This window comes from Chiloscyllium plagiosum, unplaced genomic scaffold (assembly GCF_037043375.1).
Source record: "Chiloscyllium plagiosum isolate Xiang-an unplaced genomic scaffold, Cpla_swu_hap1 HiC_scaffold_32, whole genome shotgun sequence".
In the NCBI taxonomy this organism is placed as follows: Eukaryota; Metazoa; Chordata; class Chondrichthyes; order Orectolobiformes; family Hemiscylliidae; genus Chiloscyllium; species Chiloscyllium plagiosum.
In genome coordinates, this window is record NW_028270170.1 from 6,461,353 (window position 1) to 6,480,064 (window position 18,712).

Here is an 18,712-nt window from a genome sequence, read left to right on the forward strand (position 1 = left end):
CAGGTCTAAGTCTGCTGTAGACTCATTGATGAAGGCTGATTGAGGTGCACAGTCAACAACTCCATGATTCTTCTATCAAATGTCTACCAGGATGGCAGAAGGAACATTAGATAGACTTTGGTCTTTTCTCAGCTATCTATTCCTACCTCTGATCTAACAGGGTTAAGGATCTCTCAATGCCACAAAACCTGAGTAAAGGAATCCACTAGGATTCTGGTATTTGAAATTGGTAATGAAATTACACTGTGCAAATATGGGCCAGCCTTTCACACATTTGCAGGAAATTCCCATTTGCTATTTATTCTCATCCTCGGTCAACATCCCAGGTAATGCAGCACGTAAAGGAACTTCATACAATTTCCTTCCACAACACAATCCAAACCTGTAATTTCTACCACCGAGAAGGGCGTGCAGGGAAACATCAATGATGTGCTTTGTGATTTTCTCTACGTTAGCTAATGTAACCTATATCAGAGAGAGCTGGATTCGTATTGAGTCATATATAAATTGCCAAAATACTGGTGGCTAGTTTTCGAAAGTACTCTATTCTTGAGCAATGCCATCTGGTCAGTTGGCTGGATGGCCGCTTTTCAATGCAAAGGGATGCCAGCAGTGTGGACTCAATTCCCAATCTGACTGAGGTTAACCTCCTTCTCAACCTCTCCCCTCATCTGAGTTGCAGCGACCCACACGTTAAGACACCACCATTCATCTCTCTCTAATAAGGGAGCAGTCTTATGGTCTGATAAGACAATGGTGATTTTACCTTTAACAATTATTGATGTACACAAATGTAACATCTCAGATGTTACATATGCAGTGTGAGTTACATATATACTCAGATTACTAGTTTGTCATATACATAGTTAAGTAGCTAACTAACTGACTTGAAATCCTGGAACCCTCTTCCTGACAGCATTCCCACATCCCCAGGACTACAGCGGTTCAAGAAGGCAGCTCACCACCACCTCTTCCAGAGCAATTTGGGATGGGTATTAAATTCTGAAGTCGCCAATAATATCCCACATAAAGTGAATGAATTAAAAACATGTTTTATATTGATAGGCAATATGATTTTAAGGCACTTGTGCTTTGAGGTTGGAAGATATTCCAAGTTAAGAGACATACAGGGAAAAGAATAGGAGAGTGGTTCAACCATTCTGAAATATGATGGAATTAAAGATTAATGGTGCAGACACTGGACCTAACTGAGAAGGAACATCGTGAAGATGCTGAAATACATCGTTTTTACATTTTCTTTGAATTTGTTTTATTAGTTATGCATATATTTGATTGGGCGAGGCAACTGGAGTTCAGACATCATGTGACAGAGCCACCAGGAATATATCCAAATGGCAACCTCGGAATCAGATGTTACAAAATGTGGGAAGAGAAAAAGATGATGGAATTGGTGTTTGGATTTGTAAGGTCTTAAAAGCTACTCTTTAAAACTCATTCCCAGCCAAATACTCAGCAAATTCCCTGGGAACCAGGGGAGAGAGGAATGTTATTTTGGGAGGCTGTAGTTTGGGCAAATAAGGGGCAAAAGTGAAGTTGCAAATCAAAAATAAAATAGAATGAGAAAAGGGAGGGGTGGAACTTACAGAATTGCTTTTGTACAGCATTATGTTATTTCCCTAGAGGGTTGGAGGCTGAGGGGTGACCTCATAGAGGTTTATAAAATCATGACTGGCATAGATAGGGTGAATAGCCAAGGTATTTTCCCCAGGGTAGCAGAGTCCAGAACTAGAGGGCATAGGTTGAAGTGAGAGGGGAAAGATATAAAAGGGACCTAAGGGGAAACTTTTTCACACAGAGGGTGGTGTGTTTATGGAATGAGCTGCCAAGGGAAGTGGTGGAGGCTGGTATAATTACAACATTTAAAAGACATCTGGATATGAATAGGATGGGTTTAGAGGGATATGGGCCAAATGCTGGCAAATGGGACTAGAGTAATTTAAGATATCTGGTCAGCTTGGACGAGTTGGATGGAAGAGTTTGTTGCCGGCCTGTACAGGTCTCCGACTCTATGACTCTCCTCCAAAAGATCTCATTCTGTTTCACATGAAGTGAACTTTAATATTGTGACTTGTTTTGATAAATTGGACAATCAGTATGGAAAATTAGTTGTGCAGAATAATGTTCACAGTACTTAAATTGTAGCTATGACAGCGACTACACTCCAAATGTAATGCATTACATGAAGTATTTTGAGATGTTTCAATATTGTAAACTGCTGTATAAATGCTAGTGTTCGTTTCATCTGTTATGTTTGTGTCATGATAATATTGCAACAACATTAATATAAAATTAATGTAAGATTTAACCAAGTGGAGTTTATCAGCGGGAAGGCCATGAAAATATATTCATTGTGACTCTGTGAGAGTGTATCCCGGGAAAATCTTCATGAAAAGGTTCTGGATGAGTCTACAGGATTCTGACGCAGGGTGTGAGGACATGATATAAAAAACTTTTTGAAGTTCTGAGGGTGTGAAAGGCACTATATAAACGCAAGTCTTTCTTTGGATGTGATCATATTGTTTACATTGACAACAAGATTTAAAATGTTATGAATTTTGATTCACAATTAATTGAATAATCCCAGATTAATGAATAAGCAGATTCATCACATCAACCCTGTTTCATCAGTTCCTACTGACTCCACCCCTGAGCTTAATGCGGGTTGAAAATATTCATAATGGAGACGCCTTATCCCAACCTTTTCGCCTATCACCCACATTTTATAATTAACAAACAAATTGTCAGAGCAAATGAAGGAATAAGAGGCATGTTTTTCTTAAGCACACCAATAATTTTCCTCCAGAGTTGATCAGACCTTAAATCAAGCCAAAGGCAATCCTGCTGAAGGGTTGGTGACCTCCATTCCTTATAACTGGTCTGCTCTGCTTGGGATGCGTGTTTAGAGCCTTTCTCACTGTAACATATGTCACATCATATTCCCTAATGGCCTCGTTTCCCTTTCTGTTGCTGAGCAGGACTTTCTCATTAAATTGAGTGGTTTAGACTTGGGGGCTATTACAAAGGAAGCACAGAACCGTCACAGAGCAAACTGCAGCTTTAATGAGAGTTGGTTAGATTGTTTATGCAGCAATACTTTGTTCCACTTCAATGCTTCAAAAAAGGGGCATCACTGAGTCTTTGACAGACAGCTGGAGATAGACAGGAGAGCTCCAAGCAATTTGCAGTGACTTCGGCTGCACCAGGATCAATTCATCATATCTTACAGCTTTTGTCATCAAACCTGGTCCCACGTTATTTGTTACCAGCTGTCTGAAAAAAGGGAAGGCTAATGGAAAAACTATTTAAGGGATTTATAGGCAGTTTGTGCGAATCCTTCTCTCTGGGGAGAGATGTGAATGTCACTGATGGGTTTACATCTGATTTCAATGCATGCATCATTAGATCAGATTGTGAGCTGGCTTTATTTTTATGAATTTATTTTTAACTCCTAAGGTCGGGGGACCTCACTGCAGGAGAGTACTCACTGTCAGTGTCAGATCAGATATGATGTGGTTTGACACAGAGTAAAACCTCCTCTACCTTGCTCAAATAACCTGTCCCAACCTCAAACTCTGAAGACGATCATTATGACATTTGACACTTGTTATTTGACACCTCTTTTTGGAATTTGATGAATGCAATGAACAAGTTAGAGATCTTTCCATCCTAGGAACCAGAGACTAACAATGAGAGATAGTGCACTGATTGGACATGAATGTACATGACAATGGTAAAAGTAACTTTACTACATTGAAATAGCCGAGATCACACAACAACAGGCAATTTCCTTATTGCATGAAGGTCGTAAATGAAAGTTAGAAGTAGAAAAGATTTTAAATAAATTACTGTCAATCATACTGCTGCACCCGACAGTGGTTAATAGAGTTGCAATATGAACAATTTTTTTAAAAATTGAAACTTGCACCTTTCTAAATTCAGGATCTCCCAAAATACTTTACAACCAATTAAATACTATACTGTGTAGACTCTGTTGAAATGCAGGTGATGGTTTAAAGAACAGTGGAACCTTAAGTGAATGGTGGGCCAATAGTCTCCCTTTCAGCAATGAGATTTAAGGACAGAGAAAGAAACAGAGAAGTAGGATTATATTGGGACACACGATACAGAACCAGCTACTCAATCCAACCAATCCATGCCAGAGTTTATGTCCACTCAGTGAAGTGGATAAATTTGACTCAAATTAGATACAGAGAGATAGAATTAAAAATAAAGATTGGATTAGAGAAAAAAGAGAAAGGAAAAGTAGGCTTTACTATAATAAACATAACAATAAAAAGTCTTGAAATGTCTAGAAAAAGTTACTATCTACAGAATAAAAGCAAATTACTACGGATGCTGGAATCTGAAACCAAAAGAGAAAATGCTGGAAAATCTCTAGACCTGCTGAAATTTTCCAGCATTTTCTCTTTTACTATCTACAGAAATTGGATTCCATTGTTCCAATTGTTTCTTTTTGGAGTTGTAGAGTTTGTGTTATGGGAACATGAATCTTGTCATTAAAAAAGGTCCTTACATCGTTCAGTGCCAACCTTAACTTTATGGTAGTTCACTTTAACTGCATTCATGCAGAAGTCTTTTTTAAAATGTCGGCAACGTTGAAAACGCACTGCTATTTTCATGATACTAACAAGGCTGCAGTGTATATTATTGAATCATTTCTCAATTCATGCCATAACTCTTCCTTTCCATAAATTGCTGTACAATTTACAGTTTACTATTATCAAGCTTTCCACTATATTCCCAGCAAATTCTTGGTCACTGGACCCAAGATAAATCAATTGATATTTTCCAGATACATTTTTAACATGGCTATTGGATAGCACTTTGAACTAAAATGTTTCTCTTGAAATAGTGTGCCTAGAAATTGCCAAAAACACTCATAAACACAAGACAATAAAACAGTAAATGCTACCAATGGCCATCATGTAGTCCCACCGATCGAGTTGGCACATGTTAAAGAACTGTCCATCTGGTGTTTGTGACTGAATGACCAGTGGGATCTTCCTGTCCATGTTCTCCCAGGCAGCCACCGTCCACGCAATGAGGAACCAACAGACCATTAGCACAATGACAGCCAACATTTTCAGTACCCTGCAGCATGTCATGTAGGGTACCCGCTGGGCAGTTCGGGATAGGAACACCTTCAATACTCTGGAATAAAACATCAGAGACAAAAAAAGGAGGGTAAAGAGTGTAAAAGGGAGAGATAAGAAAAATTAAAAATAGAGCAATGGAAAGGGAGGAGGTAAAGATATAATTGGAAGGGACAGAAAAATAATGATTTATATAGAACCTTTAACGTAGGAAACCAGCTCAAACTGTTTTCCAGCAACAGAATTCTGGAAGTTAATTTATTCATAAGTTCGATATAAAGAAAGACTGTACTAGGTAAATTGGGGAAATGTTATTTAGCTCATAATCATTAGTAGACCAGGTACGAGTAGCTCTATCAACATTCTCATCTTATTCTCATTCCTCATGGCAGACAGTTGTATTTTGTTCAATCAGGAATCCAAAATATTTTCTAGGTAACATTCCACATACTGAATAATGTGCCAGCTATTGCTGCTACAGCAAATTCTGTTGTCATATCCAAGTAGTTTTATTTATTTAAGTTTCAATTGCATTCTGGAACTGATGGAGAACTCATTAACTCTCAGAATGTCACATTGACGTTTGGCACTCCATTGAAATTGCAACACACACAATCACACTTTTGGACTTCAAGTGAATCTTGATCTATATGTAGAATGATAGTTTAACACTAATCCTTGGAATTATTGATTTAATTGCAGAGAAACAGGCCATTTGGCTCAAATGGTTCATGCTGGTGTTCCAGCATGCTCCACACACATCTCCTCGTCCCACCTCTTTTCATCGAACCATATCAATGTATCTTTCTAGCCCTTTTTCTCTCCTATCTAGCTTCCCATATGTGTACCAACGCTACTCACCTCATCTACTCTCTGTGATGGTGAATTCCCTAGCCTCACTATTTCCTGGTTCAACATATTTCTGCTGTGTTCCTTATTCAATGTATCACTGATATTTATGTCCCTTAGTTTTGGACTTACATGAAGTACCTCTATGACTACTGGAATGGGTCTGGCTGGGTTACAATTCAGAGGGTCATTGTGGACTTGTTGGGCCGAAGGGCCTGCTACCACACACTATAGGGATTCTATTAATAAAAAAACCTTTTTCAAAATCTATCAGCAACCCACCCTCTTCCGCCTCCTTAACCTCCGCTTCCAGGGGAATGTTGACCTGATCACAGACATTTTCTATGGTTGCCAGGAGATGGACAGATAGATAATGGATAGACAACATAAAGACACAGAAATACAATAGATATACAACTGATGGACAACAGACAGCAGATATGCAACAGATAGACAACAGATAGACAACAGATAGACAACAGACAAGACAACAGACAAGACAACAGATAGACAACAGATAAGACAACAGATAAGACAATAGATATACAGAGATAGACAACAGCTAGATGACAGATAGACAAGATATACAACAGATAACAGATAGACAATAGGTACACAACAGATCTGCAACAGACAGACAACAGACAGATGACATAAAGACATAGAAATACAATAGATATACAACAGATTTACAACAGACATACAACACATAGACAACAGATAGACAACGGATAGACAACATAAAGACACAGAAATACAATAGATATACAACTGATGGACAACAGACAGCAGATATGCAACAGATAGACAACATATATACAACTGATAGACGACAGATAGACGACAGATAGACGACAGATAGACGACAGATAGACGACAGTTAGACGACAGATAGACGACAGATAGACAACAGATATGCAACAGATATGCAACAGATATGCAACAGATAGACAACAGATAGACAACAGATATGCAACAGATAGACTACAGATATGCTACAAATAGACTACTGATAGACTACTGATAGACTACTGATAGGCTACTGATAGGCTACAGACATGCAACAGATATGCAACAGATATGCAACAGATAGACTACAAATAGACTACAGATATGCAAAAGATATGCAACAGATAGACTACAGATATGCAACAGATATGCAACAGATAGACTACAGATAGACTACAGATATGCAACAGATATGCTACAAATAGACTACTGATAGACTACTGATAGACTACTGATAGACTACTGATATGCAACAGACAGACAACAGATAGACTACAGATAGACTACAGATATGCAACAGATATGCAACAGACATGCAACAGATATGCAACAGATATGCAACAGATATGCAACAGATAGACTACAAATAGACTACAAATAGACTACAGATATGCAACAGATATGCAACAGATAGACTACAAATAGACTACAAATAGACTACAGATATGCAACAGGTATGCAACAGATATGCAACAGATAGACAACAGATAGACAACAGATATGCAACAGATAGACTACAGATATGCTACAAATAGACTACTGATAGACTACTGATAGGCTACTGATAGGCTACTGATAGGCTACTGATATGCAACAGATATGCAACAGATAGACAACAGATAGACTACAGATAGACTACAGATATGCAACAGATATGCAACAGACATGCAACAGACATGCAACAGATATGCAACAGATAGACTACAAATAGACTACAGATATGCAACAGATATGCAACAGATAGACTACAAATAGACTACAGATATGCAACAGATATGCAACAGACATGCAACAGATATGCAACAGATAGACTACAAATAGACTACAAATAGACTACAGATATGCAACAGATATGCAACAGACATGCAACAGATATGTAACAGATAGACTACAAATAGACTACAAATAGACTACAGATATGCAACAGATATGCAACAGATAGACTACAGATATGCAACAGATATGCAACAGATAGACTACAGATAGACTACAGATATGCAACAGATATGCAACAGATATGCAACAGATAGACTACAGATAGACTACAGATATGCAACAGATATGCTACAAATAGACTACAGATAGGCTACTGATAGGCTACTGATAGGCTACTGATAGGCTACTGATAGGCTACTGATAGGCTACTGATAGGCAACAGATAGACTACAGATAGACTACAGATATGCAACAGATATGCAACAGACATGCAGCAGATATGCAACAGATAGGCAACAGATAGACTACAAATAGACTACAGATATGCAACAGATATGCAACAGATAGACTACAGATAGACTACAGATAGACTACAGATATGCAACAGATATGCAACAAATAGACTACTGATAGGCTACTGATAGGCTACTGATATGCAACAGATAGACTACAGATAGACTACAGATATGCAACAGATATGCAACAGATAGACTACAAATAGACGACAAATAGACTACAGATATGCAACAGATACACTACAGATATGCAACAGATATGCAACAGATATGCAACAGATATGCAACAGATAGACTACAAATAGACTACAAATAGACTACAGATATGCAACAGATATGCAACAGATAGACTACAAATAGACTACAAATAGACTACAGATATGCAACAGATATGCAACAGATATGCAACAGATAGACAACAGATATGCAACAGATAGACTACAGAAATGCTACAAATAGACTACTGATAGACTACTGATAGGCTACTGATAGGCTACTGATAGGCTACTGATATGCAACAGATATGCAACAGATAGACAACAGATAGACTACAGATAGACTACAGATATGCAACAGATATGCAACAGATAGACTACAGATAGACTACAGATATGCAACAGATATGCTACAAATAGACTACAGATAGGCTACTGATAGGCTACTGATAGGCTACTGATAGGCAACAGATAGACTACAAATAGACTACAGATATGCAACAGGTATGCAACAGATATGCAACAGATAGACAACAGATAGACAACAGATATGCAACAGATAGACTACAGATATGCTACAAATAGACTACTGATAGACTACTGATAGGCTACTGATAGGCTACTGATAGGCTACTGATATGCAACAGATATGCAACAGATAGACAACAGATAGACTACAGATATGCAACAGATATGCAACAGACATGCAACAGACATGCAACAGATATGCAACAGATAGACTACAAATAGACTACAGATATGCAACAGATATGCAACAGATAGACTACAAATAGACTACAGATATGCAACAGATATGCAACAGACATGCAACAGATATGCAACAGGTAGACTACAAATAGACTACAAATAGACTACAGATATGCAACAGATATGCAACAGACATGCAACAGATATGTAACAGATAGACTACAAATAGACTACAAATAGACTACAGATATGCAACAGATATGCAACAGATAGACTACAGATATGCAACAGATATGCAACAGATAGACTACAGATAGACTACAGATATGCAACAGATATGCAACAGATATGCAACAGATAGACTACAGATAGACTACAGATATGCAACAGATATGCTACAAATAGACTACAGATAGGCTACTGATAGGCTACTGATAGGCTACTGATAGGCTACTGATAGGCAACAGATAGACTACAGATAGACTACAGATATGCAACAGATATGCAACAGACATGCAGCAGATATGCAACAGATAGGCAACAGATAGACTACAAATAGACTACAGATATGCAACAGATATGCAACAGATAGACTACAGATAGACTACAGATAGACTACAGATATGCAACAGATATGCAACAAATAGACTACTGATAGGCTACTGATAGGCTACTGATATGCAACAGATAGACTACAGATAGACTACAGATATGCAACAGATATGCAACAGATATGCAACAGATAGACTACAAATAGACGACAAATAGACTACAGATATGCAACAGATACACTACAGATATGCAACAGATATGCAACAGATATGCAACAGATATGCAACAGATAGACTACAAATAGACTACAAATAGACTACAGATATGCAACAGATATGCAACAGATAGACTACAAATAGACTACAAATAGACTACAGATATGCAACAGATATGCAACAGATATGCAACAGATAGACAACAGATATGCAACAGATAGACTACAGATATGCTACAAATAGACTACTGATAGACTACTGATAGGCTACTGATAGGCTACTGATAGGCTACTGATATGCAACAGATATGCAACAGATAGACAACAGATAGACTACAGATAGACTACAGATATGCAACAGATATGCAACAGATAGACTACAGATAGACTACAGATATGCAACAGATATGCTACAAATAGACTACAGATAGGCTACTGATAGGCTACTGATAGGCTACTGATAGGCAACAGATAGACTACAGATAGACTACAGATAGACTACAGATATGCAACAGATATGCAACAGACATGCAACAGATATGCAACAGATATGCAACAGATAGACTACAAATAGACTACAAATAGACTACAGATATGCAACAGATATGCAACAGATAGACTACAGATAGACTACAGATAGACTACAGATATGCAACAGATATGCAACAAATAGACTACTGATAGGCTACTGATAGGCTACTGATATGCAACAGATAGACTACAGATAGACTACAGATATGCAACAGATATGCAACAGATATGCAACAGATAGACTACAAATAGACGACAAATAGACTACAGATATGCAACAGATACACTACAGATATGCAACAGATATGCAACAGATATGCAACAGATAGACTACAAATAGACTACAAATAGACTACAGATATGCAACAGATATGCAACAGATAGACTACAAATAGACTACAAATAGACTACAGATATGCAACAGATATGCAACAGATATGCAACAGATAAACAACAGATAGACAACAGATATGCAACAGATAGACTACAGATATGCTACAAATAGACTACTGATAGACTACTGATAGGCTACTGATAGGCTACTGATAGGCTACTGATAGGCTACTGATATGCAACAGATATGCAACAGATAGACAACAGATAGACTACAGATAGACTACAGATATGCAACAGATATGCAACAGACATGCAACAGACATGCAACAGATATGCAACAGATAGACTACAAATAGACTACAGATATGCAACAGATATGCAACAGATAGACTACAAATAGACTACAGATATGCAACAGATATGCAACAGACATGCAACAGATATGCAACAGATAGACTACAAATAGACTACAAATAGACTACAGATATGCAACAGATATGCAACAGACATGCAACAGATATGTAACAGATAGACTATAAATAGACTACAAATAGACTACAGATATGCAACAGATATGCAACAGATAGACTACAGATATGCAACAGATATGCAACAGATAGACTACAGATAGACTACAGATATGCAACAGATATGCTACAAATAGACTACAGATAGGCTACTGATAGGCTACTGATAGGCAACAGATAGACTACAGATAGACTACAGATAGACTACAGATATGCAACAGATATGCAACAGACATGCAATAGATATGCAACAGATATGCAACAGATAGACTACAAATAGACTACAGATATGCAACAGATATGCAACAAATAGACTACTGATAGGCTACTGATAGGCTACTGATATGCAACAGATAGACTACAGATAGACTACAGATATGCAACAGATATGCAACAGATATGCAACAGATAGACTACAAATAGACTACAGATATGCAACAGATATGCAACAGATACACTACAGATATGCAACAGATATGCAACAGATAGACTATAGATAGACTACAGATAGACTACAGATAGACTACTGATAGACTACTGATAGAATACAGAAAGACTACAGAGAGACAACAGATATGCAACAGATATGCAACAGATAGACAACTGATAGACAGCAGATAGACAGCAGATAGACTACAGATAGACTACAGATAGACTGCAGATAGACTGCAGATAGACTGCAGATAGACTATAGATAGACAACTGATGACTACCGATAGACTCTAGATAGACAACTGATGACTACAGATAGGCTACAGATAGGCTACAGATAGACTACACATATGCAGCAGATAGACAGCAGATAGACAGCAGATAGACAGCAGATAGACTGCAGATAGACTGCAGATAGACTGCAGGTAGACTGCAGGTAGACTGCAGGTAGACTGCAGATAAAATACAGATAGACTACGGAAAGACTACAGATAGACTACAGATAAAATACAGATAGGCTACAGACAGACTACAGATAGATAACAGATAGACAACTGATAGAATACAGAAAGACTACAGAGAGACAACAGATATGCAACAGATATGCAACAGATAGACAACAGATAGACAGCAGATAGACAACTGATACACAACTGATAGACTATAGACAACAGATGGACAACAGATGGACAACAGATGGACAACAGATATGCAACAGAAGACTACAAATAGACTACAGATAGACTACAGATATGCAACAGATATGCAACAGATATGCAACAGATAGATAACAGATAGACAACGGATAGAATACAGATAATATACAGATAGACTACACATAGACTACAGATAAAATACAGATAAAATACAGATAGACTACAGATATGCTACAGATATGCTACAGATATGCTACAGATATGCAACAGATAGACTACAGATAGACTACAGATATGCAACAGATATGCAACAGACATGCAACAGATATGCAACAGATAGACTACAAATAGACTACAGATATGCAACAGATATGCAACAGATAGACTACAGATATGCAACAGATATACAACAGATAGACTACAGATAGACTACAGATATGCAACAGATATGCAACAGATATGCAACAGATATGCAACAGATAGACTACAGATAGACTACAGATATGCAACAGATATGCTCCAAATAGACTACAGATAGGCTACTGATAGGCTACTGATAGGCTACTGATAGGCTACTGATAGGCAACAGATAGACTACAGATAGACTACAGATAGACTACAGATATGCAACAGATATGCAACAGACATGCAACAGATATGCAACAGATATGCAACAGATAGACTACAAATAGACTACAAATAGACTACAGATATGCAACAGATATGCAACAGATAGACTACAGATAGACTACAGATAGACTACAGATATGCAACAGATATGCAACAAATAGACTACTGATAGGCTACTGATAGGCTACTGATATGCAACAGATAGACTACAGATAGACTACAGATATGCAACAGATATGCAACAGATATGCAACAGATAGACTACAAATAGACGACAAATAGACTACAGATATGCAACAGATACACTACAGATATGCAACAGATATGCAACAGATATGCAACAGATAGACTACAAATAGACTACAAATAGACTACAGATATGCAACAGATATGCAACAGATAGACTACAAATAGACTACAAATAGACTACAGATATGCAACAGATATGCAACAGATATGCAACAGATAAACAACAGATAGACAACAGATATGCAACAGATAGACTACAGATATGCTACAAATAGACTACTGATAGACTACTGATAGGCTACTGATAGGCTACTGATAGGCTACTGATAGGCTACTGATATGCAACAGATATGCAACAGATAGACAACAGATAGACTACAGATAGACTACAGATATGCAACAGATATGCAACAGACATGCAACAGACATGCAACAGATATGCAACAGATAGACTACAAATAGACTACAGATATGCAACAGATATGCAACAGATAGACTACAAATAGACTACAGATATGCAACAGATATGCAACAGACATGCAACAGATATGCAACAGATAGACTACAAATAGACTACAAATAGACTACAGATATGCAACAGATATGCAACAGACATGCAACAGATATGTAACAGATAGACTATAAATAGACTACAAATAGACTACAGATATGCAACAGATATGCAACAGATAGACTACAGATATGCAACAGATATGCAACAGATAGACTACAGATAGACTACAGATATGCAACAGATATGCTACAAATAGACTACAGATAGGCTACTGATAGGCTACTGATAGGCAACAGATAGACTACAGATAGACTACAGATAGACTACAGATATGCAACAGATATGCAACAGACATGCAATAGATATGCAACAGATATGCAACAGATAGACTACAAATAGACTACAGATATGCAACAGATATGCAACAAATAGACTACTGATAGGCTACTGATAGGCTACTGATATGCAACAGATAGACTACAGATAGACTACAGATATGCAACAGATATGCAACAGATATGCAACAGATAGACTACAAATAGACTACAGATATGCAACAGATATGCAACAGATACACTACAGATATGCAACAGATATGCAACAGATAGACTATAGATAGACTACAGATAGACTACAGATAGACTACTGATAGACTACTGATAGAATACAGAAAGACTACAGAGAGACAACAGATATGCAACAGATATGCAACAGATAGACAACTGATAGACAGCAGATAGACAGCAGATAGACTACAGATAGACTACAGATAGACTGCAGATAGACTGCAGATAGACTGCAGATAGACTATAGATAGACAACTGATGACTACCGATAGACTATAGATAGACAACTGATGACTACAGATAGGCTACAGATAGGCTACAGATAGACTACACATATGCAGCAGATAGACAGCAGATAGACAGCAGATAGACAGCAGATAGACTGCAGATAGACTGCAGATAGACTGCAGGTAGACTGCAGGTAGACTGCAGGTAGACTGCAGATAAAATACAGATAGACTACGGAAAGACTACAGATAGACTACAGATAAAATACAGATAGGCTACAGACAGACTACAGATAGATAACAGATAGACAACTGATAGAATACAGAAAGACTACAGAGAGACAACAGATATGCAACAGATATGCAACAGATAGACAACAGATAGACAGCAGATAGACAACTGATACACAACTGATAGACTATAGACAACAGATGGACAACAGATAGACAACAGATGGACAACAGATGGACAACAGATGGACAACAGATATGCAACAGAAGACTACAAATAGACTACAGATAGACTACAGATATGCAACAGATATGCAACAGATATGCAACAGATAGATAACAGATAGACAACGGATAGAATACAGATAATATACAGATAGACTACACATAGACTACAGATAAAATACAGATAAAATACAGATAGACTACAGATATGCTACAGATATGCTACAGATATGCTACAGATATGCTACAGATAGACTACAGATAGACTACAGATAGACCAAAGATAGACCACAGATAGACTACAGATAGACTACAGATAGATAACAGATAGACAACTGACAGAATACAGAAAGACTACAGAGAGACAACAGATATGCAACAGATAGACAACAGATAGACTACAGATAGACTACAGATAGACAACTGACAGAATACAGAAAGACGACAGAGAGACAACAGATATGCAACAGATATGCAACAGATATGCAACAGATAGAAAGCAGATAGACAGCAGATAGACAGCAGATAGACTACAGATAGACTACAGATAGACTACAGATATGCAGCAGATAGACAGCAGATAGACTGCAGATACACTGCAGATAGACTGCAGGTAGACTGCAGGTAGACTGCAGGTAGACTGCAGATAAAATACAGATGGACTACGGAAAGATTACAGATAGACTACAGATAGACTACAGATAAAATACAGATAGGCTACAGATAGACTACAGATAGACTACAGATAGACTACAGATAGATAACAGATAGACAACAGATAGAATACAGAAAGACTACAGAGAGACAACAGATATGCAACAGATATGCAACAGATAGACAACAGATAGACAGCAGATAGACAGCAGATAGACAACAGATATGCAACAGATAGACTACAGATATGCTACAAATAGACTACTGATAGACTACTGATAGGCTACTGATAGGCTACTGATAGGCTACTGATAGGCTACTGATATGCAACAGATATGCAACAGATAGACAACAGATAGACTACAGATAGACTACAGATATGCAACAGATATGCAACAGACATGCAACAGACATGCAACAGATATGCAACAGATAGACTACAAATAGACTACAGATATGCAACAGATATGCAACAGATAGACTACAAATAGACTACAGATATGCAACAGATATGCAACAGACATGCAACAGATATGCAACAGATAGACTACAAATAGACTACAAATAGACTACAGATATGCAACAGATATGCAACAGACATGCAACAGATATGTAACAGATAGACTACAAATAGACTACAAATAGACTACAGATATGCAACAGATATGCAACAGATAGACTACAGATATGCAACAGATATGCAACAGATAGACTACAGATAGACTACAGATATGCAACAGATATGCTACAAATAGACTACAGATAGGCTACTGATAGGCTACTGATAGGCTTCTGATAGGCAACAGATAGACTACAGATAGACTACAGATATGCAACAGATATGCAACAGACATGCAACAGATATGCAACAGATATGCAACAGATAGACTACAAATAGACTACAAATAGACTACAGATATGCAACAGATATGCAACAAATAGACTACTGATAGGCTACTGATATGCAACAGATAGACTACAGATAGACTACAGATATGCAACAGATATGCAACAGATATGCAACAGATAGACTACAAATAGACGACAAATAGACTACAGATATGCAACAGATACACTACAGATATGCAACAGATATGCAACAGATATGCAACAGATAGACTACAAATAGACTACAAATAGACTACAGATATGCAACAGATATGCAACAGATAGACTACAAATAGACTACAAATAGACTACAGATATGCAACAGATATGCAACAGATATGCAACAGATAGACAACAGATAGACAACAGATATGCAACAGATAGACTACAGATATGCTACAAATAGACTACTGATAGACTACTGATAGGCTACTGATAGGCTACTGATAGGCTACTGATAGGCTACTGATAGGCTACTGATATGCAACAGATATGCAACAGATAGACAACAGATAGACTACAGATAGACTACAGATATGCAACAGATATGCAACAGACATGCAACAGACATGCAACAGATATGCAACAGATAGACTACAAATAGACTACAGATATGCAACAGATATGCAACAGATAGACTACAAATAGACTACAGATATGCAACAGATATGCAACAGACATGCAACAGATATGCAACAGGTAGACTACAAATAGACTACAAATAGACTACAGATATGCAACAGATATGCAACAGACATGCAACAGATATGTAACAGATAGACTACAAATAGACTACAAATAGACTACAGATATGCAACAGATATGCAACAGATAGACTACAGATATGCAACAGATATGCAACAGATAGACTACAGATAGACTACAGATATGCAACAGATATGCAACAGATATGCAACAGATAGACTACAGATAGACTACAGATATGCAACAGATATGCTACAAATAGACTACAGATAGGCTACTGATAGGCTACTGATAGGCTACTGATAGGCTACTGATAGGCAACAGATAGACTACAGATAGACTACAGATATGCAACAGATATGCAACAGACATGCAGCAGATATGCAACAGATAGGCAACGGATAGACTACAAATAGACTACAGATATGCAACAGATATGCAACAGATAGACTACAGATAGACTACAGATAGACTACAGATATGCAACAGATATGCAACAAATAGACTACTGATAGGCTACTGATAGGCTACTGATATGCAACAGATAGACTACAGATAGACTACAGATATGCAACAGATATGCAACAGATATGCAACAGATAGACTACAAATAGACGACAAATAGACTACAGATATGCAACAGATACACTACAGATATGCAACAGATATGCAACAGATATGCAACAGATATGCAACAGATAGACTACAAATAGACTACAAATAGACTACAGATATGCAACAGATATGCAACAGATAGACTACAAATAGACTACAAATAGACTACAGATATGCAACAGATATGCAACAGATATGCAACAGATAGACAACAGATATGCAACAGATAGACTACAGATATGCTACAAATAGACTACTGATAGACTACTGATAGGCTACTGATAGGCTACTGATAGGCTACTGATATGCAACAGATATGCAACAGATAGACAACAGATAGACTACAGATAGACTACAGATATGCAACAGATATGCAACAGATAGACTACAGATAGACTACAGATATGCAACAGATATGCTACAAATAGACTACAGATAGGCTACTGATAGGCTACTGATAGGCTACTGATAGGCAACAGATAGACTACAGATAGACTACAGATAGACTACAGATATGCAACAGATATGCAACAGACATGCAACAGATATGCAACAGATATGCAACAGATAGACTACAAATAGACTACAAATAGACTACAGATATGCAACAGATATGCAACAGATAGACTACAGATAGACTACAGATAGACTACAGATATGCAACAGATATGCAACAAATAGACTACTGATAGGCTACTGATAGGCTACTGATATGCAACAGATAGACTACAGATAGACTACAGATATGCAACAGATATGCAACAGATATGCAACAGATAGACTACAAATAGACGACAAATAGACTACAGATAT

At 37.4% G+C, this 18,712-nt stretch overlaps 1 protein-coding gene across 2 annotated transcripts in view; it reads right to left on the reverse strand.

Moving 5' to 3' along the window:
- Positions 1-18,712, reverse strand: part of gpr179 (G protein-coupled receptor 179) — a 125,196-nt gene that overhangs the window by 19,747 nt on the left and 86,737 nt on the right. For both annotated transcript variants that reach the window (XR_015752478.1, XM_087977740.1), the window contains exon 7: positions 4,955-5,193. Coding sequence is in view for 1 of the 2 variants with exons in the window: in XM_087977740.1 (XP_087833866.1) it covers positions 4,955-5,193 (239 nt within the window). In the remaining variant the exon portion in view is untranslated. The remainder of the gene's footprint in view (positions 1-4,954; positions 5,194-18,712) is intronic.